This window comes from Ailuropoda melanoleuca, chromosome 11 (assembly GCF_002007445.2).
Source record: "Ailuropoda melanoleuca isolate Jingjing chromosome 11, ASM200744v2, whole genome shotgun sequence".
In the NCBI taxonomy this organism is placed as follows: domain Eukaryota; kingdom Metazoa; phylum Chordata; class Mammalia; order Carnivora; family Ursidae; genus Ailuropoda; species Ailuropoda melanoleuca.
The window spans coordinates 6841186-6868899 of NC_048228.1; the positions used below are offsets into that span (position 1 = coordinate 6841186).

Here is a 27714-nt window from a genome sequence, read left to right on the forward strand (position 1 = left end):
CCGCGGGGGGGAACCATGGAGGGAGTGAGCGCGCTGCTGGCCCGCTGCCCCACGGCCGGCCTGGCCGGCGGCCTGGGGGTCACGGCGTGCGCCGCGGCCGGCGTGCTGCTCTACCGGATCGCGCGGAGGTGAGTGCGCGCGGCCCACGCGGCCTCGGCCCGCCGCCCTCCCCCCGCCATGGCCAGCTCCTGGGCCGCACGGCGCCTCCCTGCCCGCGAGGCCGCGGCGTGGAGATGGGGGCCCGGCCTGTGCGCCCACGCGCCGGGACCCGCTCTGCATGCCCGCGTCCCCCTGGGGGCTGGGTTGGGAATGTTCGTGGTGGGGAAGCGGCCGGGGAGTGGGTTCGGAGATCCCAGGAATGCGGGGTGGGCGAGGACGGCCAGCGCGTGGGTTACAAACTTCCTCCCCCACGGAGACGCGTGCCTGCCGAGCCGCTGGATCTGCGGGGCCGCCCCACGCCCACCCCGGCCCCCGACGCCCTGCGGGAGAGTGCCGCCGAGATGGGACTGCGCTCTTGTCCGCCTTCAGCCCTGCTCCGCGGGCACACGTTGGGATGGACTGATAGTAGCTGGCACTTTCTGGTCGGCGTACGCTGTCTCAGGCGTTGTTCTAATTTCATAGGGACCCAATCAGAGTCACGACCCTAGCAGCCCCTGGAGAAGGAAGCTGAGGGACAAAAGAGCTGAGTAAATTGTCATTAATTACAATAGCCACCGTGTGAACTGGAGTCTGCATTGCTAACCCCTGGGCAGTACTGTCTCCCAAGCGCAGGAAAGCCTGATACTCCTTAATGGGCTGGGCCCCTGCTGCTGCTGCCGCTGCTGCTGAGCTGGTTCAGTGGCTGCCCCAGCCCTGACAGGGCGCAAAGATCGTGCTGACCCTCAGAGCTGGCCTCTCTGAGGGGCCTCCGTGGTCAGGGATAGAAGCTGAGGGGCCCCTTGTTTCAGCAGGGCCTCAGGGGCAGCCCAGCAGTTTCTGCATCTGATCCAGCCTCTCAAAGGACAGAGAAAAAAGATAGGGTTGTGAACACATTCTAGGGACAAAGTGGGTGGGTTTGTCGTTTAGCAAGGGACCCGCAAAGCTCAGATATGAGGTCGGAGAAGAGAAGGAACGTGCCTGCAGTCCCTCAGCAGCAAGTGGCCGAGCTGGGATTTGAACCTGGGCAGCCTGGTGGGTCTTCCTTAACCGCCACCATATGCTGCTTCTCACCCAAGAGAGAGAGAAGTGAGGGCGATTTGAGTCACAGGCTTCTTGGAGGAGGAAGGGTAGGAGGGACATCAGCTGTGTCTGCAGGGTGAGCCAGCCGGGCAGGCTGAGGAAGGGGTGGCCTCCCAGGGGAGGATGGCTGGGGATTGAAGGAGCTCCAAATTCAAGGGGTCCCTTACACCTCACGTCTTCTAGTGTTCCAGTTCCTGCCCAATTTCTGGAAGCTGGAGGGACTTCCAGGACCAGCTGGTTCAAAGTGGTCGTTTTATACATGAGGGCACTGAAGTGCAAGGGCACGTGGCAGTTTGCTCTGATTTCCCAGAGCATGTGGACAGCAGACGGGAGTCCAGGGCCCGGCTTGTCTCCTGGACACTGCTGTCCCCCCCCCAGTTGCCCTGGGGTGGGGAAGGGCACACCAAGGGTCAGAGCCTGGGTCAGGCTACAGTTGTATTTAGTGTGGCCCAGTTTGGACTGGGTTTGCTTGCTGTGCCTCAGGCTCCTGTGTCTTCAGGTGTGGCTGTTCTCAGGGGTCCTGTTCTCCCCTCCTGGGCTGCTGGCCGCAACTTTCCCTCTCCCGGAGATAGGAATCTGGGGACTTGGGGCAGTGTTAGGCAAGCTGGCTGGAGGGGAGCCAGGAGGGTACCTGGAAGGCCTTTTCACTCCAGTGGCACAACACCAGAGTCACCGTGTGGCATGGGGACCTCTTGGTTGGGCTGAGAAGGACCAGACCTCTTACAGGATGCTCTGAGATTTTTAGAAAGCCCTGGCTTTTGTCTGGGCATCGTAAATTGGCCACTGTGCTGAGCCAGAAGCAGGACCAGCCCTGTAGAGACTGAGCCCGTCTCCCTCCAGCAGGGAAGACAGTGTGACAGTGAGGAACGTTGGCTTTGGCTGCACCATGGGTTTCGAGTAACCCTTGGGAGGGTGTGTAAGGGGAGTTTCTGGAAAGTGACTTGGTCGGGTGGGGTGCTGCTGGGCTCAGCATAGAGGTGGCAGAGACCTAGAAAGCAGACTGGCCCAGTAGCCTGGGGTAGAGGCCACTTCTCTGAAGGGCTGCAGCCCTCCCAGAGCCTCAGTCCTGCCTGGATTGTTAGGAACTCGTGCTGACGACACACCCGTCAAAGTACCTCCACACCACCACCTCCAGAAACCCACTCTCCAGATGCGGAATCGGGGTCGGAGGGCTTGGGCTCGTGCCCTCCTCTTGCCTCTGTGGAACCGCAGATCCACTCTAGCCCTTCAGCTTCTGACCAAGCCCCACACTGTGTGTCCTCGCTGAGGACACGCAGGAGGCCACCACTGTCCCCACGGGCCGGGAGCCGGAATTACACTTCCCTGGGCTAGCTTTGGCCTGCCCCTAGGCGGTCCTGATGGCTGCCTGATCCTGCCCCGCCCCAGACACCCATCTCCGGACTCTCCTGCTCAGCACTGTGTCCAGGATCTTATCTCCCGCTGGCACATCCCTGCTTGGGGCCTCCCATGGCACCCATGGGTGTTTATTGGAGTGTCTACTTTCTGGGGTTTGGAGACAGAGAAGGGCAGCCTCCTGGGTTAAGTAGCGGAGCCTCAGCCTGGCATCCAGAGCCCCAGTCTCCCGCCCACCTCTGGCCGCACTCTCCTGCTGCTGCACGCTGGCCAAGGGGCCACCACTCCCTGGCTGCACGCTGGGTGTCCCCTCCCCCCTCGGCCCAGCAGTCCCGCCTGCTTGAATGCCATCTGCTCATTGTGCCCTGCTGACCAGCAAACCCATTCTTTAGGGTAACGGCACATGCTCTGCTTGTTGGCCTCTCCTGTGACATCTGTCACCAGCTGCCCTGTGAACTTTTCTCATCTCCCGTCCAGGTCAGAAGCGGAGAGCCTGCTCGTTTCTGTCTCCCTACAAGCCTGGCGTGTGCTCAGTAAACACAGGTTGTGCTGAGGTGAAGGAGGGCAGTCCGCCATCCCCAGGCCGGGTCTGCCCCCAGACAGGTGGATTTGGGGACTTTCTGGCTTGAGGCTGGGCGGGAGGCCTGGAGGCACCAAGTTGCTTTTTGGTTCTACCGTGCTGTGGCCCCAGGGACACTGGCTCAGATTCTCGTGGTTGGCGAGCAAAGCATGTGCTGTCCACTCGAGGCACAGAGGAGCAAGTGAGGAGCCACCTGGGGTCCAGCAAGGCCCTCCTCACCTGTGAGGCTGTCTTGCACTGTCTTTTGGGGCCCTGCCAGAGACAAACCTCTTGGTTCCTAAGGGAACCAGCCTGACTCTCACGGAGACGGTCTTGCAGACTTCACGTGGCCAGCACACAGGGCCCAGAGTCATAAGCTGTCTGCCAGGCCCCTCTCGGGAGGCTGGGCATGCCTTGGGGCCTGGTGGAAACATGAACACAGGTCTTCCCCAGACACTAAGCCTGCTTGGATAGGCGAAGCCCCATCCTTGTGTCTCCTCCATGTGACACGGTGCTGGGCTCCCAGCAGGTGCCGAGGGCCTAGAGCTGCAGCCCTCAGAGGGGTGGGCTCACTCCTAGAACAGACGCCCCCGCCCCCATCTCTAGGAAATTTCAGGGCACGAGCCTCGTTTTCACTAAATGTGCATCCGAGCTGACGGGGTGATACCGTTGTTGAGAGCATGTGTCCATCTTTTACCCCCCAGTGTGTGTGTTTAGGGCTTGTGGAGGGGTGGGTCCAGAGCACGTAGCTGCCCCCGCTTCTCCCACGGGGCCTTCCCTGCTCCTGGCTGCTGCAGGTCTCCTCTGGCTCCAGCAGAGCCCAGGAGGTCAGAAGCTGGGTGAACCCTTCCAGACCCTCCTGTCCGCCCACCTGCTGGGGCCCGACCTTCCTCCGTTGGGCGGCCTGGCCGGGCCCTCTCACTCTTGCTTGTGTTACAGGGACGTGCTGTCTTACTCCCTCAGACGCCATCCACTGTGCAAAATGGTTTGTCCTAGAGCCTCCCTGGGATGGAGGTTGTTGGCTTGGGGAGAAGGGGTTTGGAGGTTTTATGAGGGGCCCTGGGGGGCCTTTCCCTGAGCAAGAGCAGGTCCAGCGCTAAGCCGGCTCAGAATAGAGAGCCCCTAACCCTCCTCTGTCAGGCCCGGTACAGGGGGAGGTGCAGGTGCGTGCACCTGGGAGGAGCTGTGCTGGTGGGGAGCTGACGCCCGTGCCCAGCACCCCAGTGCTCGCTGGCCTATCTGCTGCTCCCGGGCCCTGGACCCTTTCAGGACTGGCCGCATAGGAGCTGTGGGGGAGGACTCGGTGGCCGGCGGACCGCCACCCTCACCCCCGCCCTGGCAGGGATTACCATGGGGTGACAGTGACAGGAGCCAGAGCCACTGGCTGGCCCAGGAGACCAGAGCTAATCCCCCTCTCCCCCTTCCTGCCACCCACTTCCAGGCCAAGCTCATTTCCTGAGCAGTGGAGCTGGAGGCCCCGAGTGGAAATGATGGCTTCCTGGGGCAGGAGGGGCTTCAGGGGCTCCCTGCGACCGAAGCCGCACGTCCTGCTCACCCATGTGGGTCCCCGGGGCCGGCGCCTTTATCTCCTGCCTGGCTAGCCCTTTATGCTGAGGCTGCCGACTCCTCTGCTTGGCTTCTCTCCAGAGGCCACGTGTGGCCTGGTGGCGGGCTGAGGAGGCCCATGGTGAGGATGGAGGTCCCGGGGGCAGGTGAGAGAGGTTTCTCGGCCTGCGTCATCACTCACTGGGACGTGCCCCCCTGTGCCATCACAGAGGCGCCTGTAAAGCAAGTACACGTTAAGAAAAGGCAAGCCAAGTGCCAGCATCTGAGCGGAGCGGGTTTCCACACCTCTCGCCTTGCCTGGCACCATCTTCTCCCGCTCTGTGCATGGAGCCCAGGGACGCTGTCCAAGCGCCTTGCGCCAGCCACCTGCCAGGCTCAGCACTTCCCTAAATGCCCTGGTTCGATCCTCTCAGCGGCCTCCATTTGAGGCAAGGATTATCATTATCCCCATTATCCCCAAAGCAGTGGAGGTTCCAGGAGCTAGGTGACTTTCCCCAGAGGCCGCATCACACAGCCGTGACCGCGGTGTGTTGCAGCACTGCCGTTTCTAGGCCTTGCTCTGGTCTCTTGCTGTTGACGAGATGTGGTGGTCCCTTGTCTGTCACGAGGGCTTTGGCCTGAACGGGGGCAGGGAGTGTACTGCTGTGGTTGCCGGGGGTGACCCAGGGTGCCCTCTGTGTACCCTGGGGCCCTTCCTTGTGTATCCTGTTCTGCCCCAACTCCTACCTAGCCTAAAGATCATTTAGTAGGCACTTAGGCCATCATTGTTCTTCCCACCCTTGACATGCCCTTGTCTCCAGGTGGCAGGTGGTAAGACTGAGGCCTGGACACCCCTCATAACCTGCCCATGGTCAGTGGAGGGCAAAGGAGGGGCAAGGCCAGGAGGCAGCTGCGGTACCAGGAGCTTCCTCCGAGGCCCCTGGCAGGCCCAGGGACGGGAGGGTGACGGAGCTGGCCCTTTGCATTGCAGAGCGCCTTTATGTGTCTTGTGTCATTGGATCGTTGTAACACACGGATGCACGGGTTCTGTGATCACTCGCGCTTGGCAGGTGCAGGCCAGGCTGGGAGAGGAGGAGCTTCCTGGGGCTCACGTCTAGAAGTTGGCAGAGCCAGGGCCTCTGGCTTGAGCAAGCGTGAGGTCATGGCCGCCCTGTGGTCAGCACTTGGATGGTGTGGCTGCCCACTGCAGCAGGGGCCCAGGCAGGACCCCAGAGCTGGAGGTGGCCTCTGGGGGAGGACAGGGGCGACAGAGGCCGTGAGGCCTGGACCCCAGGGCTCAAGCAGCTGCCACCCATTGCCTACATGGTTTCTAGATCCTGGAACTGGAGGGGTTTGTTGGGCAGTTGCTGTACTCCCCCCTCCTCCACCCCATGGCCAGTGAGGTGGGAGGAGGGGCCCAGAGCACAGTTCCCCAGTGTCTGGGCCAGGATTATCCTGCAGACCCCACCTGTCACCGCATGTGTGGCCGACCAGGGCCCCTGTGGATTGCTGCCCTGTCCCCTCCAGCAGGGACTCTTGGCTTCAGTCTGAGCAGCTGTCTCTAGTCCCTGGCCCTCCATCTCCTTGGCCTCGCTCTCTTGGGATTTTCATCTGTGGAGCACAGGAGGCTCCTGCCATCTGGAAGCTCCCAGAGGAGCCCTGTTTCCACAGCCCAGGGACAGGCCCAGGGTGTGCAGGCCTCAGAAGGGTGGTCCTAGAGCCTGGCCCCTGTTGCCCCTCTGCCTGAGCCCCTGGGGGCTGGAGGCCCTGGGTTCCCATGTGGGTTCCCATCTTCACCTGTTCCCCAGGGCATGGGGGCGGGGGCAGTGGATCAGGGATGGGGAGCGCAGGCGGGCAGGCTTTGCCTGGAGGCCTGAGGAGAAGCTCGACCCAACCTCGGCCTCATTGCTGGTCCTCCTGGTGAGCCCCGAGCACGCAGCTGAGCCCCTCACCGACCATTTCCTCCGGCCTGCTGCGTCTCCGGCTCTGGGTCCCCTGGCCTGCTTCCCATGCTCTTTCTCCAGTCCCCGTAGCACGGGTGGCAGAACTCTTCTGGCTGACGCGACCCTGTCCTCGTCCACAGGATGAAGCCGACGCACACCATCGTCAACTGCTGGTTCTGCAACCAGGACACGGTCGTGCCGTACGGGAACCGCAACTGCTGGGACTGTCCCCACTGCGAGCAGTACAACGGCTTCCAGGAGGTACGGGCTCCCCTCCTCCCAGGAGGAGGACACGGGCCCAAGGCGCTGGGGTGGCAGTGCCACACCACTACAAGTGGCGGATCGGGGTTCACACCCAGATCTTTCTGGTTCCGAAGCCCGTTCCCTGCCTTGCGTCAGACCAGGAGTCGGCAGGCTCTCTGCAGAGGCCGGGTAGCGGCCCTGTGGGCCATGCTCTGCTGCGACCGCCCGGCTTTGTCATCCCACCGCAGACGACACGGACACAAGCGCGCGTGGGCTCCGGTGCGGAGAAACTCGCGCAGACCCAGGCGGCCAGCCCACGGGTTGCACTCGAGCTCCCCGGTGTGGCAGGGTGCCAGGGGGTATGGGGTGGGGGGCAGGCTGCACGCTCGGGGCTCCACGGGAAGTTTCTTCGGAAGAGAAGCTTCTGTCGCTCCATGTAAAGAAAGGGGACATTTAAGATCTGCCACCTTTTCCCTGGAGTGTCGCCAGATGGGGCCTCCGTCCTGACGCCAGGCCTCGGCCGGCTCTCCTGTCCGCAGGGGTGGGGCTCCCCCGCTGACTCCGGTCCCCTTCCCCCCTTGCCCCCCAGAATGGTGACTACAACAAGCCCATCCCCGCCCAGTACCTGGAGCACCTGAACCACGTGGTGAGCAGCGCACCCCCCCGCACCCCGGCCCAGCCGCAGTGGGTGAGCAGCCAGGTGCTGCTGTGCCGGAGATGCAGCCACCACCAGACCACCAAGATCAAGCAGCTGGCCGCCTTCGCGCCGCGGGACGAGGTGAGGGTGCGGGGGCGCGCGGGGGGCCCCTCCTCATCCCACCCCGCGCCAGCCCCACATCCCGGGCACATGATTTCTTCCACCTCCGTTGGAGCACGCTTCTTGCTCCCCCTCCTGCTCTCTTGCTTGCGGCCATCAGGGCTCCCGGCCCGCGCCTGCCGGAGGGGTTTATGCCGTGCAGGGGGAGGTGGGGTTCTTGGGCTCCCGCACAGGCCCTGTCGGACCCGTCCCGTCCGTGTCCCCGAGTCAGTCTTGTCCGCTGGCTGGGCAGGTGGTCTGCTCTGGAGTTGGTGCAGGACGCTCCCAGCTTCTGGGACAGGAAAGTAGGTACAGCCGAGCGGCTCGGTGCTAGGAGCTCGCCTCCCCTGGGCCCACCGTGGAGCCCGGCAGCCTGGTCAGCTCGCATATCCTGTCTGCCTGCCCCCTGCCAAGCCTTGCCCAGTCAGGGGGTTCCCTGACCACCGGAGAAGAGCCTGCCTGGGGCTCAGAGACTCTGGCTTTCCCACAGTTCTGCTGGCAGGAGGTAGGGCCGGGCCGGGGGCGACGGGCAACCTGCCTAAGGAAGGGAAGGCATGTGCGGTTTGGCAACCAGAGCAGCCGTTCTGGCATATTCAGTCCCAGTAAGAGACCAAACTGATAACCCTCCTGGCCACCGCAGACTGAAACGTTTGACTCCCCTGGGGAAGGAGAGGTGTGTTGCCTCATCTCTGGAGGGAGAAGGGGTGAGACTTAAATCTTCTGGGCTCTTCCTGAAGCCCAGAGGACCCTTCAGCTCCCACGAAAGCCCTTGGCTCTCTAGTGTTTTCTGGACCCTTGGTCTTAAGGGGAGGGGCAGACCCTGCCTCTGGGTGGGTTCCATCTGCATCGACGTAGTAGCCGGGAGCTATTTCTTCTACGACTCACCTGCCTTCCTCGAGCCTGAAGCAGGGGCCACGACCTGAGCTCCTGGCCTCCGGGTGCATCCTGTGCAGCCACAGAACCGGGCTAGAGAGGTGCCTGTCGCCCGTGGGTCCTGCCATATGCCAGGTTCTGGGCCGGGCCTGCCGCTCGGGAGCCGGCATCACTGCACGCAGTAGGCCGTGTGTCCGCTCGGGCAGCACCGCAAGCAGGTTCCAAGCAGGGACAACTTGCTCGTGGTCGCCCCCCCCCCGGCCCCCTGAGGACGCTGAACCTTTATCGTGGCCCCCCGCCCCCCACAGGGCAGGTATGACGAAGAGATCGAGGTGTACCGCCACCACCTGGAGCAGATGTACAAGCTGTGCCGGCCGTGCCAGGCGGCCGTCGAGTACTACATCAAGCACCAGAACCGCCAGCTGCGTGCGCTGCTGCTCAGCCACCAGTTCAAGCGCCGGGAGGCAGACCAGAGCCACACACAGGTTGGAGCGAGCGCCACCCCCCCCAAGAGCGTTCGGGGAGTCACACCCTTGAGATGGGGCAGGAAACCCCCAGATAGAGGACTGAGCCCCCGTGAGTGGAGGGCAGGTCTTCAGAGCTGAGATCCTTTTCCTGGAGGCAGGAGCCTTCCCAGGGGGCACCATTCCCACCTGTTCCCAGGCTCCTTCGTGTCCTTAGCTCAAGCAGGGGTCCCAGGAAGCGTGGCTCAGGATCGTGTTGCGTTTATGTCTGTGCTCTTGAGAGCGGGGGTTTGTCAGGGCCCTGCTGTATCTGGATGTTTTCCCCAACACTGGCATGCGTCCCTCATGGTACCCTTCGTGGGGGGCGGTCCACCCTTTGGCCCCGGACCGCCAGTTACAGCTGGAAACCAGACTTGGGGAGTTAAATAACTTGCAGAGGGCCACACACCAGGATTTGAACCTGGGACTGTCTTGCTATAACTATTTTTAGTTATTATCACTGTGCTAGGTTGATGGAATGTTTGGTTTAAAAACTCTGATGTAATAGGTGGATTGGAAGTAAAAACCATCCACCCCAGGGATGCCTGAGTGGCCCAGTCTGTGAAGCGTCTGCCTTCTGCTCAGGTCATGATCTCAGGGTCGTGGGATTAAGCCCCCGCATCGGGCTCCTTGCTCAGCGGGGATCCTGCTTCTCCTCTTGCCTGCTGCTCCCCCTGCTTGTGTTCTCTCTCTCTGACAAATAAATAAGTAAAATCTTTAAAAAAACCCAAAGAAACAAAAAACAACCCATCCACCCCAGAGGTATTCCTGCCTACCCCCTCGGGTGCCCAGATGGGTTCTGCGTCCAGCTGGTGTGCGGTTTCAGGCTGCACCCAGTCCCCTGACCACAAGGCCACAGCCCCGGCCTGCACGCCCACTTCTGCACAGCAGGAAGCCAGACGCACTGACCTTTGCCTTTCCTCCTCACCACCGTGTTAGACCAAACAACTTATTGCTGTGTTTTTTTAACTTCATTTTGGCCTGAGTTCTATGTGTATTATAATTCCAGTTAAGATCGCGATAGGAGCTTTTGATGAGAACTCGACAAAATGAAAAACTTACTAGAAAAAACAGGTCACCGTAATATCAAAAGGGTTTTTTTTTTCCTTTTTTTTTTTTTTTTAAGATTTTATTTATTTGACAGAGACAGACAGCCAGAGAGAGAGAACACAAGCAGGGGGAGTGGGAGAGGATGAAGCAGGCTCCTAGCAGAGGAGCCCGATGTGGGGCTCGATCCCAGAACGCTGGGATCACGCCCTGAGCCAAACGCAGGCCCTTAACGACTGCGCCACCCAGGAGCCCCCAAAAGGGTTTTTCTAAAGAACGTGGTAGAGCAGTAGCTTATCCAGCGTAATGACTTCCGGGGTGGGGGAAGGCAGAGAAAGGAGACAGGTCAGTGGAGCACAGCAGGAAACCTAGAAACAAACCTGGGAGTACGTAAGAATTTAAGACCTAGTAAAGACACTGTCTATGACCATCAGGAACCAGGTGGCTTTTTTTTTTTTTTTTTTTTTTCTCCAAGCGGGGCTGAAGCTTAGGACTCTTAAGATCAAGACCTGAGCTGAGATCAGGAGTTGGACACTTAACTGACTGAGCCACCCAGGCATCCCTGAAACCAGGTGGATTCTTCAGCAAGTGCTCTGGGGCCCTGGCCCGACCCCCGCACAGAGCAGGCACTGGGGATGGCTGTCGGGGGCGCTGGCCATCTCACTAACCAGTCTCTCTCCCTCAGAGCTTCTCATCTGCGGTGAAGGCCCCGGTCCAGGTCATCGTGCTCCGCGCCCTCGCCTTCCTGGCCTGTACCTTCCTGCTGACCCTCGCGCTCTGTGGCACCAGCAACCCCTTTGCCCCAGAGGCCACCCTGCCCCCAGCCCTGCCGCCCGGTGGCAATGGCTCAGCCGCACCCGACAACAGCACCACCCCAGGGGTGGAGGGCTGGCAGCAGCTTTTGAGCCTGCTGCCCGAGCATGCGGCCGAGAAGCTGCGCGAGGCCTGGGCCTTTGGGCAGAGCCACCAGATGGGTGTCGTGGCCCTGGGCCTGCTCACCTGCCTGCTGGCCATGCTGCTGGCTGGCCGCATCAGGTGCGTGTGGAGCCAGGCGGGGCGGGACTCGGTGGGAGGAATGCCCGGAGTCGAAGCCAGGAGGCTCTGCTGGGCATGCAGCCTGGGCGAAGCTCTGTGGTGTGGCTGGAACAAGACATGGTCCCTCTTCTTCGGTAGCTGGGAGTCGGGGGGGTGTGGGGCGCGAGTAGAACAGCGGCCTGCCCAGGGCGTGGTGGCACTTAGAGCTGGGCTGCCCCTCACTGCTGTGAGCTTCGGCCACATGGCACGCTTCTTGTCCCCTCAGGCCCCTCATCTGCAGAGTCGGGGAGATGATGCCCACCCAGCTCTCTGGTTGCTGGGGGACCAGGTGGGGCCCTTCTCCCCTGTGCACTTGGGGAACGTACTCAGTGGTGTCCACATCATCTCCGGGGCTCTGAGGAAGGGGCCTTAGCCTGGGTTTACAGCCTGGCATCTGGAGGCCCATTCAGAGTCGTTCAGCGCATGGGTGTTGGACATGGGGCGTCAGAGGCCCCTGCTCTTCTCTTGGCCCTGGACTCTGTCCTCTGAGCAGGGCCAGAGACGGACATGGGAGGCTGGAAGTGGCGGGAGGGGTAGGTCCGCACCCGGCCAGCCCCAGGCCCTCACCGCCGCCCCTCCTCTGTCCGCAGGCTCCGGAGGATCGACGCCTTCTCCACCTGCCTGTGGGCCCTGCTGCTGGGGCTGCACCTGACCGAGCAGTACCTGCAGGCCGCCTCACCCAGCTGGCTGGACACGCTCAAGTTCAGCACCACGTCCCTGTGCTGCCTGGTGGGCTTCACGGCAGCCGTGGCCACGAGGAAGGCGACGGGCCCGCGGAGGTTCCGGCCCCGAAGGTCAGAGAAGCAGCAGTGACTGCGGGGGGAGGACAGACGGACGGACAGGCCCGGAGCGGGGCCCCTCTGACTTGGGTCTTACCTGCCTCACTCCTGCCCTTGCCCAGCCTAGAGCCCCCTGTCCTTTCCGGCACCACCAGGCCACCTTCCCAAGTGCCCTCTAGCTGTCCACCGCTGCCGCCGTCTTTCTGGCCAAAGACCCCATCACTGCCCCGAGACTGGATCAGGGGTGGCGCCCACACAGCCTCCCTCTGACCCTGGGCCTCCAGCTGGCAGCTCCAGAAGTCCCCACCCTGGCCATGCCCTTTTCCGGGTTCTCACACTGTGGGTGAGGGGCAGGTCCCTGCTGTCTGCTGCTCCTCTCACTTCGCTCCATCCCTGAGCCCCTGGCTCAGGCTGGTGACCGTGGCTGCGGGCTGGGCCCTTGCCGCATGGCCTCCTTGGGCTGCTTGGCGTGGGCAGGTGCTGCTGAGCAGGGGCCCGAGCAGAGCCCCCCACTTTGTCCCCACCTCACTTCCCTGGTCTATCCTTTTGGTCCTGACTGTGGTCTGGCCAACCCTCACGGAGCCGGGGAACCCAGAAGACACAGGGCTGCCCCCCACCCCCGCTCTGGGTTTACAGTTCAGTCCCAGCTCCAAGACCTTCCTGAGACCCGTGGTCCCTCAGCCTCTTTCCCCAGGAATGGAGAACGCAGTTCTTGGGTCCCGACCGGGCCTGACCGTGAGTGTGTGGGGGAGGCTGTTGAGGGGGACAGGAGAGAATCCTGCAGCTCCGATGGTCAGCAAGTGTCGTCTTAGCAGCCAGGCTGCTGGGGGAGTTCGCCTAGGTGGGGATCCGAGCAGTCTTTCCTTTATCCATCTATTTTTCGGGCACTGCTGAGGGCTAGACTTAACCAGGGCAAGCACGCGCTGCTCCCTCTTCTGAGACGTACCTGGCTCTGCCTTTAAAGCCAGGGCCCAATCCTGGTGGCTGAGCCCTCTGCCCACCCCTGCAGGGGCTGGGATGCAGGGCTGCCGAGCAAAGGCTGCCCCACCTGGCTGGCGGTGGAGGCCTGAGTGCTCTCGGCCTGCTCCCCTACCGTGTGCCTGGGATGTTCCATTTCCTCCACTCAGCTCCCATATGATGCCTGGGGAAAGTTCTCACTCCTTGCGGATAGCATGGGGCAGGGGCCAAGAACGACACATATGACACTGGGTCATTTGTCACTTTGTTCCTCTCTGGCCTGTCACTACCTTCCTGGCTCCTGGCACCGTTCATGGAGGCTGTCGAGCCTCCTGGTTTCCAGTTCCCCATGGGGCAGCTTCCCCTTCTGTGGGGCCGGTGGGAGGGTAGGGACAGAGCCTCCGCTCTCAGGGAAGCACGCCTGCTGCTCATTAGCTGGTTCTAGCCAGGCCCCAGCTCTTCCCAGCCTCAGTTTACCGTCTGTGAAATGAGAGTGGACCTTTCTCCAGGGCCCCTGAGTGTTGACCTTGGTGTGGACACAGAAGTGCCACCGGCATGCAGAGAAGTAGTTAGCCTAGGGTGTCGTGTCCGAGTGCCGTCCCAGCAGGCGTGCGGCCCATGGCTGTCTCCTTCCTGCATTCTGCACTCTGATGACTCCCTCCAGGGCCGGTGTGCCCTGCCACTCGTCACTCTGAGCATCCGTGCCCCTCCAGATGGGACCCCAAGGGTGCCAACCACTCCCCTTTACACATTGGAGCCGGGGGAAGGCAAAGCAGATGACAAGCATGTGAGGGTCATGCTCAGCAAGGGGCCACCGACCAGCCAAACCTGAGAGGGAGGTCAGAGAGCACCCTGGTCAGGCCCTTCATGGAGCCTAGGCCCCACCGTCATGGTCCTTATATGTTCACCGGGTCCTGAGAAGCCAGCCCACCCCACTCCCATGCGTGTGCGGCAGTCGGTCCCCTGCCCTGGCACCTGGCTGGGTCTGGAGCTGCCTCCTTAGCTGTGTGGCCCCGTCAAGGCCCCGCCCGGCTGGGCTCAGCTTGTTCTCTGCGGGATGAGGTGCAAGGTGACTGACCAGGAAGGAGGAGTGGGAGCCTGGCTGAACCAGGAGTGAGCCCTGCTGGCCTGGCCTTGCTGTCGTGGGGGGAGAGGGGGGACGGCCCACCCGCCTGTCCCTTCACCCCCAGTCAGCCTGCCAGAGAGGGGAGGAGGCGGCAGGTACCAGGCCAAGAGCCAGTGGTCTGTTGGCCATGCATGCCCTCGTGTACAGAGTCTCCCGTTCTCAAGGAAACTGACAGTGTGATACTAATTACTGCTTTTCTTGGCATTGACTAGAAGCAGGACATCTGTGTGTATGTGTGTATTTAAATTAAATTATTTATAACAAGCATAACCAGCTCTCTTGCTGGCCAGGAGCCCCTGCTGAGGCTCTAACGGGGAGGGAGAGACGCCCTCACGAGAGGAGCCTCGGCAGAGCACGGCTTCCTGGGCTTTTTAAGAGTTTTGTGTGACTTTTTAAAATTATCTGTCTGTCCTTTAAAGTTCATTACTTGGAGCGTATTCCAGCACCTTCTGATGTTTGCTGGCAACAGCTGAGGAAGTGCAGGCATCCCTGGGATCGTGGCTTATTAACTGGAAATGTGTTTCCCTACCCGGGACCTCTGTCCCCTCCACTGGGGACGACTGTCAGACCACCTGGGGTCGGGGTGACCGTCTCCAAGACGTGAGGGAGGCCCATGTGGCTGTCTTCTCTCTCCGAGTCTGGGGTCCCCGCCAACAGGCTGAGCAACGGCCTCGACGCAGCCGCCCGGGGAGGAGCCCGTGTCCCTCTGTCCGCGACTGTTGCCACGTGTCTCGTCCTCTCTGGTTGTGTAGTGCACCTGCGGAGGACTGGCCGGTGACTCTCTCTTTGCTGTAACCGTAACTCCTGGCCATAGATGTCGTGTTTTTCGTGCTGTATTTTCAATAAATGCCTCCGGGGCTCTGCTCTCAGCGGCGGGCATCGGGTACCATGTCTTTTTTGTTTGTTCTTTCACGTTCCTTCGGAGGCTTCTGGGCCGGGGCAGGGGACTTCGGGGCACAGGCGTGCCCACGGGAGTCAGGTTTGGGTGTTGGTGACACGGGCCCCAAACGGCTCCGGGCCCGGCTGTCCAATGTGCCCTACTGGGTCCTCTTTTCCCCCGTCTCAATAAACTGCTGCTTAAAATGTAGTCCTTTCTCTCCTTCTGTTCCTGTCTCGGACTGGGATTGGGTCGAAAAAGACCAGCCAGCCCCCCCCCTTAGTGTCAGATGGGACGTGGTACAGCCGCCTGTCCCGTCCCAGAACCTGTTTATCCCGTGGGCGTACAGACTTGGATTCGGAGCTGAGTGCCTCTCTGAGATGGGGTTTGAGGGTGCAGGGTGGTCTGGGGAGGGTGCTTGCCAAAGGAAGCGTCGATACTTTTGAGCTCTCTGGGGCCTGGCAGAGGTTCCCAGGGACCGTCTGCTGCAGAGCCGTGATGGGAGCTCCCTTGGCACTTTACGAGGATCTGCTAGTTGACTGATGTCACTGCGTGTCACAGCAAGAGGGGTCAGACCAAAGAACCGGCTCCTCGGTGCCAACATTCTTAGTGGAATCAGAGATTGGGAACGGCTCCTGTGCCAGATGCTGAGAGACTTGCGTTTTAAGACCTGGGGTGGCCCCAGGTGTGAGCAGGATCTGGGAAAAGCAGGGAAGAGCTGGAAAGACCCTGGAAGCTTCTCCTGGGCACAGCTGACCACGTCCAAACCCCGCAGCCCGATGTGGAGCCTCTCCCCTCACTTGCCAGTTGGAGGGGTGAGGGGGTGTGGTGGGCTCTGCGGTAGGGGTGGGCACAGGAGGCCCGGCGCAGAGTCCTGCTGCCATCTGCTGGACAGGCCTGGCATCCCCTGCCTGGGGACTGGGTCTTCGAGGAGGTGCAGGCCCCGGCAGGGGACAGAACTTCACCCGCGATCAGAGCAAGCTGGCCAAAGGTCCCAGTACACCTTCCCTGCCCCTACAGTGAGTGAGGTGGCCCCCCCACCTCCAGCTGTTCCCCCACAGGAGTGGCGCCATCCTGCCAAATGATACCCCAGTACTACAGTGACAACACAAAATCGATCTTTGTAGAGATAGAACTTTCCTCGGGTGTCTGGGGGCAAGGAGGTGGGTGTCTGACAGGCTTGGGCAGAGCAAGTCAGCACGTGGAGTGCGGGAGCGGCCAGCCTGGAGTTGGCCAGAGCCTTCTGGCAATTGGCTTGAGTTCCAGCCACGATTTCCCCATGTCCCCCAAACCCAGGGGCCCTGCCTTTGGTTCTGACATCCAGGTAGCCTCCTGGCACTTTGGAAAGCATTAAAAAGCTCCCGTGATTCTCTAGGAGGGCAGTGGTGGACCTCACACTTGCCTCATAGAACTTGTTTAAAGCGAGGGCTAAGAGTAAAAAATAGGGAAATCAGCCGAGTGTAGTTTGGCTAGCAGTGCAGTACCCTGAGCGTTGGTCACACGGGCTCAGGATGGGTCCCTTAGCAGGCCCCCGGCTCTGCTGCAGGGCCTGACCAGCCTGCCCATCCATCGGCACCTTGTCCATGGCCCCAATTGTCCCTTGGGACTGAGGTAAGGCCGGACCTCCCCCAGCTCCGTCCAGACGGCGGACTAATGTATTAACTGCCTCTGTCCCTCCCCTCCCTTTGTAATCGGTTGCCTTAATCAGAAGCATGGTTGACAATCTGGCTTGGGGCCACCAGGTCCTGTTGTGTGATTTGCCCCATTCTCGAGTTAAAGAGACACTGTCACCTTCCGTGTTTTGGGCAGCCTTGCGATCGTTTAGCGGTCTTTTCTAAGCTTGAGTTAGGCTTGTGTCTCCCAAGAGCCTCTTCCCGGGGATCCCTGAGGCTGGCCACCTCCCCCTCCGCTCTGCAAGGGGCTTCAGATGAGTGTCCAAGACCAGAGAGCAGCAGTGGGATTCCCGGAGTCGGGCCCTGGGGAGCAGGGGGCTCCCCGAGCTCAGCTGCCCTGGCAGGAGGCTCTGGGCATGGAGCACAAAGAGGCCAGGGGAGCCCAAGGCCTCTGGCCTTCATTGAGTGCCTGGCACGGGGTTGGACATTTTTGCTTCAAGGCGAAGGGTTGGCGTGAGGTTGGCAAGGGCGACAGTGTCACTTTAATACCGAGACTAGTAGCAGAACTAGTTTGCTGTGAAGCTGAGGGGGATCGGAGGGGGCATGCAGGGAGGGGTGGGTCACGCTGGCACCTCCCAGCCACCCGCTCCTAATGGCGTGAATGTGGTCGGACTGCTTTTCTGCTTCAACTAACGCACGCCTCCCTGGGACCCCGACTCCGGCCCCACCTGGCACCAGGGGAGAGGGGACGGGACCTGTGCGGAGGCCGCCTCCAGAGCCTCCCGGGGCTGACTCTCCTCTTCTCTCCCGTGCCCGATGGGCTCTTGCAGGTATTTCCCGTGCGACGCGGCCGGCCTCTTCCCCACGAGCCCCAGCCTGGCTGTGCCCTGCCCGAGTGCAGGCCCTTCGCCGTCTCTGTTCATCCCCACCCCACCCGGCTTCCTGCCGCTCGCCAACCAGCAGCTGTTCCGGTCTCCTCGACGGGCCTCGCCCTCCTCGCTGCCAGGCCGCCTCAGCCGGGCCCTCTCGCTGGGCACCATACCGTCCCTGACGCGGGCAGGTAAGAGGCGCTGGCGCCTGGGCGGGCAGAGTGGGGCTGGGCGCGGGGACGCCAGCCGAGTGCAGGGTGGAACGCACGGCAGGAGGGCGGAACAGGGGTCAAATCCTGGTGCGTCCACTCGGCAGCTGCCTTACTATTCTGAGCCTCAGTTTCCCTCCAAGAAAACGAGGTTAGTAGGAGAACCTGCCTGTGGGTGTTTGTGTCAAACAAGGTGATACATTCAAAGCACCTTCTAGAAGCGTAGCTGGCACCCTGCCGGCACTCAGTAGATGTCCGCACGCGTTGGGCGTTGTCTTTTACCACCAGTCTTACTGTTGTTATTACTGCCGTGGTTTTGAGACCTTGGGGGCTGGAAAATTTGCCCACATTTATGGAGTGCTTGCTGCACGCGGGCCCTGGCACGACCGAGATCTGGTCCTTGGGATGAGGGACTTTGCCTTATCCTTCACCTTTAACGGCAGAATCTTTCTGGGAAGTCAGTTATAAATTAAATCCGGTGTTTCTTCCTCAGAGCCCAGCGAGTGCTCTCTGATGGCCCTCAGTGCTTTGGGAAGCTACCCCGGGCGGACTGGGCTTGTCTCCTCCTCGGGCTGTGTCCTAGGGGGGGCTGGCTCCCTGGGTAGCAGGTTTGGCAGTGGGAAGCCACGAGGCAGGATCCCAGCCTCCAAGAATATGGGTTGCCATCTTAGTTAATCCAGGCTTGGTAACCTGCAGTCTGTGTCTCATTTGAGGCCCTTGGCTGGTCCACCGGGTTGGGGGCTCCAGCTCCAGTCAGATTCCTCTCTGAGCTTCAGTCTCCCCCCATGATTGCCCAGGGTCCCACTGCAGCTTGGAGCCGGGCTTTGTGCCCAGTCATCTGGCTCATGAGCTCAGGTGTCCTCTTGGGCAGAGGGTGGGTCACGCTGCAGGAGGGTTGGATCACATGGTCCGTAGGGTTCAAGGCCTTTGGAGTAGGGCCGAAGGTGTGATTGTCCTGAGTACAGATGCCTGGACTCCAGATAGTTTTGTGTAGCCAGAAGTGAGTTGGCTTGCTGGGCAAGCCGCCCTCCTCTGGAAATGGTCATTCAGCAGAGCTCTTGATCCCCTGCCTGTGGCCCTGGGACTGGGGGGGGACCCCGGAATTCCCTGAATGTGGGAGGCCCAGCAGCTGGGCCCTTCCCCTAGAGGGTTCTCTGGAGCTGGCCGTCAGGCCTTCTGGGTGGGGTGAGGGTGGGGTTAGCTGGGGCCAAGGTGGGGACAGGGGCTCAAGCTCCCAGGCCTCTGTAGGACCAGCTTAGTTGGGGTCCTGCCGGAGCCTTCTGGCGGCCATCTTGGGGAGAGAGGTGCAGACGGCGGGGGAAGGCTGCCTCTCGTTTTGCTCTTTAAAACATGAAATGACTGGGGCCCCTGGCTGGCTCAATCGATAGAGCATATGACTCTTGGTCTCAGGATCGTGAGTTCGAGCCCCCAAAACAGAAATGACTCTGGTTAATGTCCCACAAGGTGAAAGGCAGGGACTTGACCTCCGAGGGGCACCTTCCTGCCCCTCCTGTTCCCTGTAGGGCAGACACAGGGTTGAAAAACTGAGCCCCAAGCTCCCTGCCACCGCTCCTCCCTCTGGAGAAAAGCCCACTAGCTGCCGGTCTGATAGAGGCAAAATGGGGGTGTTCGGACGCCCCCATCTCTAGCAGCTGCTGATAATACACACGCTGTGGGACTGTTGTGAGCACCTGACGCGGGCAAGTGAGGGGCCAGGAGTCGTCTGCTGGGAGCAGCCAAGCAGGCCCCCAGCCCATGACCCTGGGAGGGTCTAGAACCGGAGAGTGCGCCTCAGGGCCAAGGTGGGCATGATGTCAGGGAAGCTTCTAGAACAGGGCCCTCAGCGAACATGGCTGCTGTTATTACTGTGGGATGGGAATACCGATAACAGCGATGACCAGAGGCTTAGCTCCTCTAACGTAAAGGCCATTTTGCTTGTATCCTGAGTTGATACTATGATGGTTTTCCTTTTCCCCTGGACCAGAGATGTCCCTGCCTGTTCCTGGTGGCCCTGGAAGAGAATTTGGGGAGGGAGTGGGCAGACTGCTGAGGGCGCCAGGAGCAGCCCTGCCCTGGGCCGCACACTCCTGGGACGACTCTCCGTGTGTGACTCTCCGTGCACGCCAACCCTGGGGGGCCGAGCTGGGGGCTTCCATTTCCAGCGCCTTGGGAGCGGTGGGTGGCATCCCAGAGCCAGTGCAGGCTGGTGAGGCTGCGTCTCCCACCCATCGTGGAGGACCCGCAGCCTCCCTGCTGCCCTGTGGGGCTGGAGGCAAGGGCGGCAGGGCAGTTCTGTGGGACGCAGGCTGGTCTCGGAATGTCCAGTGACGGGTAGGATCCCAGGGTCTCCCTGCTGGGGGCGCTGAGGAGGAGTTTTTGCAGCTCCTTGGCTCAGGTAGCTAGGAGGCGCTGGTGGTGTGGGGCTCAGGTGCCAGGCTGGGTTCCTGTTTCCTGGGTCTCTTTCTCGCCCCACTCGCCTCTATTCCTCCCTGCTTCCAGCCTCATCCCTGTGTCCCTACAGCTCATGCCCAGGAAAGAGACTGCTCTCCTAGCATCCATAGAACAGGTTCCGGAAAGGCCACATGGCCACCCTTACCCAGACACGGGTTGGCATGGGTCTGTATCCCTGGGTCTTGTGGGGGACGGGGCAGGTGGTGCGCTGTGACCGAGGGACCCCCAGCGCCCTAGGGGGATGGAGCAGCAGCGGCTCAGGACGGCACGCAGCGGCCGCTGGGTCTTTCCACACTCTGCTCTCAGCCGAGCGCTGGGGGACCACAGGATACGTGGGGTGGTGTCTCTGCTCTTGGGGTGCACTTGACTGAGGAAAAGCAGCATGTTCAGTGCCCCCTGAGGTGCAGCACGGCTGGCAGGCGCAGGTTAGTGGAGGGGGACCCCAGAAGGCTGAAGGAGTGACTCTGGGGGGAGGGGGCCGTCGTGGGTTTCTTTCTGCACGAACTGAGAGCGGGCCAAGTGGATCTCGGACGGTGATTCAGGGAGTCGGTTCAGAGCCCGTGTTTTCGTGAAAGCCTGACGTGAGTGACAAAGCTTAAATGTCAGCAGAGTGGGGACTGGAGAATGGAGGGGGTGGGCGGCTGTCGTCACCATGGGCCCAACATGTGTCACCTTTTTCTTTCCTCTCCAGACTCGGGGTATCTGTTCAGCGGGAGCCGCCCCCCGTCTCAGGTGTCTCGATCTGGAGAGGCACCTGTTTCAGGTAAGGAGGATGGGGAGCTGCTTTCGACGGGGGCCGCGTGGGCCTGGGTTTCCAGAGCGTCCTGCGGGTGGGACAGCATCGTGGCTAAATGTGAGCTTTAGGGGCCTGTGTTCAAGTCTCAGCCCTGTGCCTCCCAGCTGTGTAGTCCTGGGCAAGTGACTCAGCCCTGTGCCTCGCTTTCCTCTTCTGTGAAATGGGCGCGGTGGTTTCCAGGATTCGATATCCTGGAAGTGATGTCGTTAGTGATGACTGACGGAGACGTGCACCCACGATCCCGCCACGAGCAGGGCTGGGGTTCGCTGACCTTAGTTAAGTCAGGAGTGCCCTCAGCAGGCAGTGGGCATGTGGCGAAGGGTCTGTGATCCTCTGCCCTCCCTCAGCCCCCGGCAGGCTTCCCTCTGTCCCCCGTCTTGGTGCAGCCTTGCCTTTCTTCCCGGGCTGCTAGAGGAAAAGCCCCAGGAACAAGACCGCTGTAGCAAGGATAGCTGTGACGGTGGGGAGCACGCACGCCTTATCGCCATTCTTACCGGAAGTCTCTGTCCTCCTCCTGCCCTCTAGATTACTTCTCTCTGCTGTCGGGATGCTGCCCCTCCTCCCCACTCCCTTCCCCGGCGCCTTCCGTGGCCGGCTCCGTGGCCTCCAGCTCTGGCTCTTTGCGCCACCGCAGGCCCCTCATCAGCCCGGCCCGGCTCAACCTGAAGGGGCAGAAGCTGCTGCTGTTCCCGTCACCCCCCGGGGAGGCCCCCAACACACCCAGCAGCTCAGACGAGCACTCGCCCCACAACGGCAGCCTCTTCCCCATCGAGCTGCCCCCGGTCCCCCAGAGATCGCCGGCACAGGACACGAAGCTCACTGTGGGTACGACCCTCTGACCGTCCTCCCGGGAGATGGGAGAGCCCAGCTGAGCTGTGACAGTGCCTCTGGTCACGTGCAGGCGTGGGATGACCTCGCAAGAGGCCACGCAGGGCCTGTCCTTGCGCTCACCCGGGCACGTGCTGTCGCTCTCCCGAGCTCCAGGCACTCCCGCCCTGGCTTCTGGTGACCTTGAACCATGGAGACGTTGCCCTCCGTTGGCTGACTTTATTTTCTTCTTTTGCAATTCATTTTGAGGGTTTTGTTCCTTGGGGTGGATCAGAAATGCATTGTGCCCTGCTAGCCTGTGTCTGTCTGGTCGCAGATATTTTTGTTTTGCTCAAACGGTGGTGGTCTGCCAAGCATTTGTAAATTTTTAAAATTAGGCCTCAACCTTTAAAATTAAGAACTTTCACACGAAATGTGTGGATTTGCAGTGCCTCTTACAATGTCAGAAGATGTGGCCGCAGTAGGTCTGAATACTGGCCAGACAGGTGGAAGGACGGGCTGAGACCCCACGTCCCAGCCTCGGCCACCCCCTCGCCCCACCCCCACCTCCCAAAGCCTCGCTCGTGGCCATCATCTGCGCCTCTTGGCTGTGGAGTTTGCTGCTCCGGGTTTAAAACCCGCTCCCTTCGTGGCAGCTGCGCAGCTGGGATGGGAATAGGACCCTGGCCTCCCGTTGCCCAGCGTCGGGCAGGTGGGCTGGGCGGGGCAGGGCTGGCTGGCCGCATCCAAGGACGGTCGTGGGATTGGAGGTCGAGCTGCCCCACGTCTGTCGCTGAGACACCCCTTCTCTCCGCAGACATGAGGTCAGTGCCAGAAAGAGGCAGTGCCTGCAGCAGCCGGTCCATCAAGAAAGAGGACGACTCATCTCAGTCATCCACCTGTGTGGTAGACACCACCACCCAAGGGTGCACAGAGGAGGCCGCCACCTGGAGAGGTCTGTGCTCCGACCTGGGGAGCGGGGCAGGGTGGTGTGGGGGCCATGGGACTGCAGCCCACATCCCCTCCTGCTCTGTCTGGGACCCTGGGAGAGAAAGCCCTCCAGGGCCCTCGAATGGCAGAGGACAGTGAGGCAGCCCACCCAGCACCTTCCGGGTCCGGCCACCACTGGGCGGACAGACGCCTGCCCTCGGCTCAGGGTCTGGATCTGCACTAGCACGGCCGCCCCTGGCCGCAGGGAGCTGGTTAGATTTAACAGCAGTAACATCTAGTACCGGTGAGAACGTAGTTCCTCGGCTGTGCCGGCTGCACCTCGAGTCCTCCGGTGCCATGTGTTCCGGTGCCACGTGTTCCAGTGCCACGTGTGGGCTCCTGTTTGCCCCACAGACGCAGAGCGCTTCCGCCCTCGCACAGAGTCCCCAGGGAGGATGCGGACCTGGAGCTGCGGGGCTCACATCCAGCCCCTCTGCGTGTGGGCCGCGGGGCGGGGCGTGAGAGCAGGTCCTGGTTCTTTGACACGCTGGGCACACCGGAGTCAGCCCAGGAGAGCCCGGGGACACATGTGTGGAGACGATGGGTGGACACGTGTGCGGGGAGTCTTTCTGCACAGATCGTTCTGAGCTGACCGGGAACAGGTGCTGGCCCCAAATCCGGCTGGTCTGCGGTGTGACCCAGCAGCCGCGAGACCCCAAGCACAGACTTGGGGCGGGGAACTGGAGCCTGGGCAGGGTACTGCTCACTCCCCTAAAGCTCCCCGTTTCCTGTCTGTACACCGGGGGTTGCCCTCCTGACCTCCTCACGGGGGTACAAGTGCGGGACGCCATAGCCCAGTACCTGCCTGGTAGCGCAGACTCAGGAAACGAGGCTCCTCTGGGGAGGCAGGACTTGGCCAAGTGACCCCAGGTGCAGGGGTCTTCCTGGACGGGGAGGCCCTGGGGGGCTGGGCTGGTGGTCCACTGCACAGTGACCCCACCACCCACAGGTCCCTCTTCTGACCTTTGTCCCTCTGACTGTGTCTTTTCGCTCTCTCTTGAAGGTCGTTTCGGGCCCTCCCTGGTCCGGGGCCTCCTGGCTGTGAGCTTGGCCGCCAACGTGCTCTTCACCTCGGCCTACCTGTACCAGGTCCTGCGCTGACCTGCGGGCCACAGCCTCCCGGTGCCCAGAGGGGCTCGGGGGCGCCCAGGTGCATGCTGCTTCCACCACTGCCGGCCTCGGAGCTGTCCCCAAGGGACTGCCTCCGCTGTCCTCTCCAGGGCCCTGGACCTCACTGGGCCAGTCCTGTCCTCGGGATCCCTCCTCCTCACCTAACAGACGGCAGGGCTGAGCGTGGTCCGTGAGGTCACTCTCCTTCCTGCCTGTCTCCTTGCCTGACATCACTTGTGTTTGGTGCTGACCCTGATCCCGAAGCCAGGGATCCCCGAGGGGCTGCAGGACCCTGGGGTCCCCTCCCCCACTGCCCAGCCCGCCTGGCAGGAGGGCCACTACTACTGTAACTGCAGCAGGAGCCGGCTGCCTCCTGACCCTGCGCTGCGGGCGAGGACCACGTCTCTGTACTGTACTCTTGTCCCACGCAGCTGCCTCAGGTTCCCTGGGGGAGGAGGGAGGGACAGTCCCTGTGTCACTCATCCTCAGTCCTGCCCTGTGAAGAACAGACCCCTTGGGCGGGCCCTCTTGAGGATGGGCATCTCCTGCCCCTGTCTTGCCCTGTCCTGTCAGCTCCAGGCCCGTGTGTTCTCTGCTCTCCTGGATGGGCAGGTGGGTGCCTGGGGTCCCCAGCCCAGGGCCCCTCAGAGTTCTAGTGTAAGCGTCTCTCCTCCCTTCTGCCCTCTCGTGCCCCCATTTTATTACCTCTAGTGACCTTCCTGGCAGCAGCCCCATGACACTGAGAACACTACCCGGGGCACCCCACCCCCTTTCCAGGCCTGCGCTTCCGGATCCCTCCGTGCACTGCCCGCAGGGGCCTTGCTTGGCCCTCAGCCTGCATTGCCCTGCAGGACAGGCCTAGGCAGCCTGCGGGTCTCCGAGGAGACCGGACCCTGCCCCTGCCCTGCACAAACCTGGTCCCTTTCAGCCCCCGAGACCCTACTTCCTGCCTCCCTTTCGTTGTGCTGTCACAGGGGGCTCAGTGCGACCTCTGTCTCCAGGCCACCTCAGCTGGCTTTCTGTCCCATCCCACTCCCCTCAGGCCCTGCCACTGCCCTTCCGACCGCTACCAGAGATTCCCGCCCCCCCCCCCCCCCCCCCCTGCCTTGTGCCAGCGTCCTGTCCTGCCCCTGAGCAGAAGAAGGAGAGCCCTTGGTCTGGCACAGGGAGCCCCCCCCCATGCTGTGAGGAATGAGTGTGCGTGTGCATGTGGCCCTCAGACGTGGCCTCGGACACAGGCATGGGCCGCGTGTGTGTCTTGCACGTACCTGTGCCCCTTGGGGAGGGATGGCGGTCTTGGTGATTTCCGAGACTTGCTGGCTGGGGGGGTGGTGGTCATGAGGGCAGGAGGAAGGGTCTTTATCATTCAGGGATAAAGTTTAATTTTATTTTTCTACACATTTTTGCCAGGTAAGGTGTTCTGCGGGTAAGCAGGACGCCCCCGGTTCTCCCTTCCAGGGAGGGTTCGTTTTTTTAAGCCTTGGGTGCTTTTTTAGTAATTTTTTTTACCATGCGGGGAAGGAGTTGCTCTGACTTCCCCTCTCTTCCCTTCCCCCCACTCCTGTCCTGAGAGCTGTTTCCTGCCCTGTCTCCCACCCCAGCACATGGGGGGTGGGGGGCCAGGGGCCGCACTGGGACCCTGAGTCCAACTGCCAGAGATGATTCCAGCTTGGAGGCGGTGCTTCTTGGCCCCATTTGTATAGTGGGCATGTGTGTCAAGTTTTTTAATTTCATTTTTTGCCTAACAAAGCCAAACTCCATTCCCAAATGCCCTTCCTCTGTGGCTCTGACGAAGCCCTGACACAGAGTGCCCGCCCCTTTCCTCTCGGCCTGGCCAGCTCGGCCCCTCCTGCCCCAGACCGGAGGTCCCAGCACCCTGCAGGGGCAGGGGTGAGGCAGAGTGGGGAGGGGGGCTTACGTATGTTTTCTTTCAAACAAAAAACACCACCTTATTTTTCTTTACAAAAGCAAAAAAGGAAACCAAAAAAGATGCCAACCTTTGAACTATATACTTCAGTCCATCTTGTCTTTATTCTCTTCACTCCGGCGGCTCAGGCCTGGGTGGGGCAGGGGTCCTTACTGCAGTTGGAAGGGATTTCACTCATTTCTTCAATACAGAGTTGAGAGTGGGGTCCTGGGGCTTACGGTGGCCGTGGCAAGTACAGCATGCCCATGACCCCAGAAGGCGAAGGAATTTGAACCAGGAGACCCACTACCTGGGGCGAGCGGGGCAGACAGGACTTGCTGAGCACAGAAAAGGAGGGTATCCCTGAGGACAGTGTGAACAAGGGCTCAGGCAGAAAGCCTGTCCCAACCAGCAGTCCCCAACCCCACCCCAGAGCTGCAGGAGCGGTAGACCTTGTTTTCTCCTTTTCCCCCTCCCACTGGCCCACTGACCCTCCTGGCAGCCAGGCTCGGCTCGGCGCTGGCCCCTCCAGGTGAGCAGCCCGACACTACCCAACCTGGTGAGAACCGGCTTCAGTGAGAGCAGGTGCAGGGTGGATCCAGAGAAAGCACTTGAAGGTGCCCCACTGGACCCACGCTGAGTCTGGAGCCCAGGGGCGGGGCCCAAGGGGCAGCCCTTGTCAGTGTCCCCTGTACGAGCCCTGCTTGGGCTGCCTGGTGACTACGGGGACTGCATTTCTGTGGGCTCAGTCGAACTCAGAAGTGGCAGGTGTGGGGGGGATTAAAGCACAGCTGGCTGCCGAGGGGCAGCCCAGCACATGTGCGCACCTGAGGGGAGGATGGGTGTTGGGTGGAGGGCTCCCAAGGGGCATTCGGCAGGGAGCTGGGCTGGGCCAGTCACCTGTGGCACAGAAGTTGGTCCTCTGGGATGGCAGGGCAAGGCTGTTCCCAGGTGGACCCCCAGACCCCAGAGTTCACTGACCACGAGGGTCCTTGTGATGCCCCAAGGCCATGACCAGCCTGCAAGGTGAATGCGCAGGAAAAGTTCTGATCTTTTCAAAATTTCAAGACCACGGCCAGCCTACCACCCCCTTACCAATAAGCCATGTGACACTGGGACCTCTCGTGCAGCCGGAGCCGAAGGACCTAGTTGATCTGGCCCTTCTGGGAGATGGTCAGATGCAAATGCAAAACACCCCCTCCATTAGGAAGCATCTGGGGGGGTCCAGAGTGGTTTCACACTGCAAAGTGTTCTTTATGGTAGCAGCTCAGAGGACACTTTGCTACCTGGGTGGGGGGGGACCTGGGGACGGCTGGGGTACAGCCAGCTTGACTTCAGGGCCAACGTGGGATTGTGCGTACTTGGCTTGGAGTTGTGTGTGTCCCCCATTCACTAGTGGGATTGCTGGGTCACAGTGAAAGAAGGGAGAGATCCAGGATTTCCACAGTACGTTCTTGTCTTCACCCCTCCGTCACCAGCCAGATTTGCATAATAATTGTTACAGTGCCCCTAGCGTGTGCAGGGCCCTGTCAGGTGCTGGGGCTCCAGCGCGAGCGCAATGGTGATGGCCCTGCTCCGCGGAGCCCTGCCTAGCGCAGGGAGGCAGGCCTAGGTCAGCGTACGGTCTGTGCACGCACAGCGGAAGGCTGTGAGGTCACAGGGTACAGTGTCTCCAGCGCGAATAGTCAGGAGGCCAGAGAGGAAGCTCAAGGACCAGATGGAGATCACTGTACGGGGAGTCCGTGCGTATGGAAAGGCCTGGGTGCCAGCTTTCAAGGAATTGAGAGGAGAGTGTGGCAAGAGCCCAGGGAGGCAGGAGAGCAGGGGGTACGCCATGAAGGGCGCATTGGGATTTTCCATTTCTTCCTAAGAACAAGGGAATGCCAGTGCTGCATTCAAGCAAGGCGGTGACAGGACCAAATGTGCGTTTTTAAAAGGTCAGTCAGCACAATATGGAGACAGTATGGAAGAGTGCTGCATTCAAGCAAGGCGGTGACAGGACCAAATGTGCGTTTTNAGTGCTGCATTCAAGCAAGGCGGTGACAGGACCAAATGTGCGTTTTTAAAAGG

The 27714-nt window shown here is 61.3% G+C and overlaps 1 protein-coding gene across 1 annotated transcript; it reads left to right on the forward strand.

Moving 5' to 3' along the window:
- The first annotated feature begins 6 nt into the window (after positions 1-6).
- TMEM201 (transmembrane protein 201) lies at positions 7-27632 on the forward strand. The gene is made up of 11 exons (XM_034671181.1): positions 7-128; positions 6759-6879; positions 7451-7639; positions 8839-9015; positions 10766-11115; positions 11745-11948; positions 17337-17566; positions 20727-20798; positions 21357-21656; positions 22456-22593; positions 23632-27632. Exons 1-11 carry the CDS (start codon positions 16-18, stop codon positions 23727-23729), a joined length of 1992 nt encoding a protein of 663 aa, XP_034527072.1. The 5' UTR covers positions 7-15; the 3' UTR covers positions 23730-27632.
- Positions 27633-27714: the final 82 nt, after the last annotated feature.

What these genes read in the sequence shown, in the direction of transcription:
- TMEM201 (XM_034671181.1), top strand. Translation starts at nt 16, where the DNA reads ATGGAGGGAGTGAGCGCGCTGCTGGCCCGCTGCCCCACGGCCGGCCTG. An exon ending in CTCTACCGGATCGCGCGGAG is followed by an intron (nt 129 to 6,758) that starts GTGAGTGCGCGC and finishes CCTCGTCCACAG; the next exon opens with GATGAAGCCGACGCACACCA. An exon ending in AGTACAACGGCTTCCAGGAG is followed by an intron (nt 6,880 to 7,450) that starts GTACGGGCTCCC and finishes CTTGCCCCCCAG; the next exon opens with AATGGTGACTACAACAAGCC.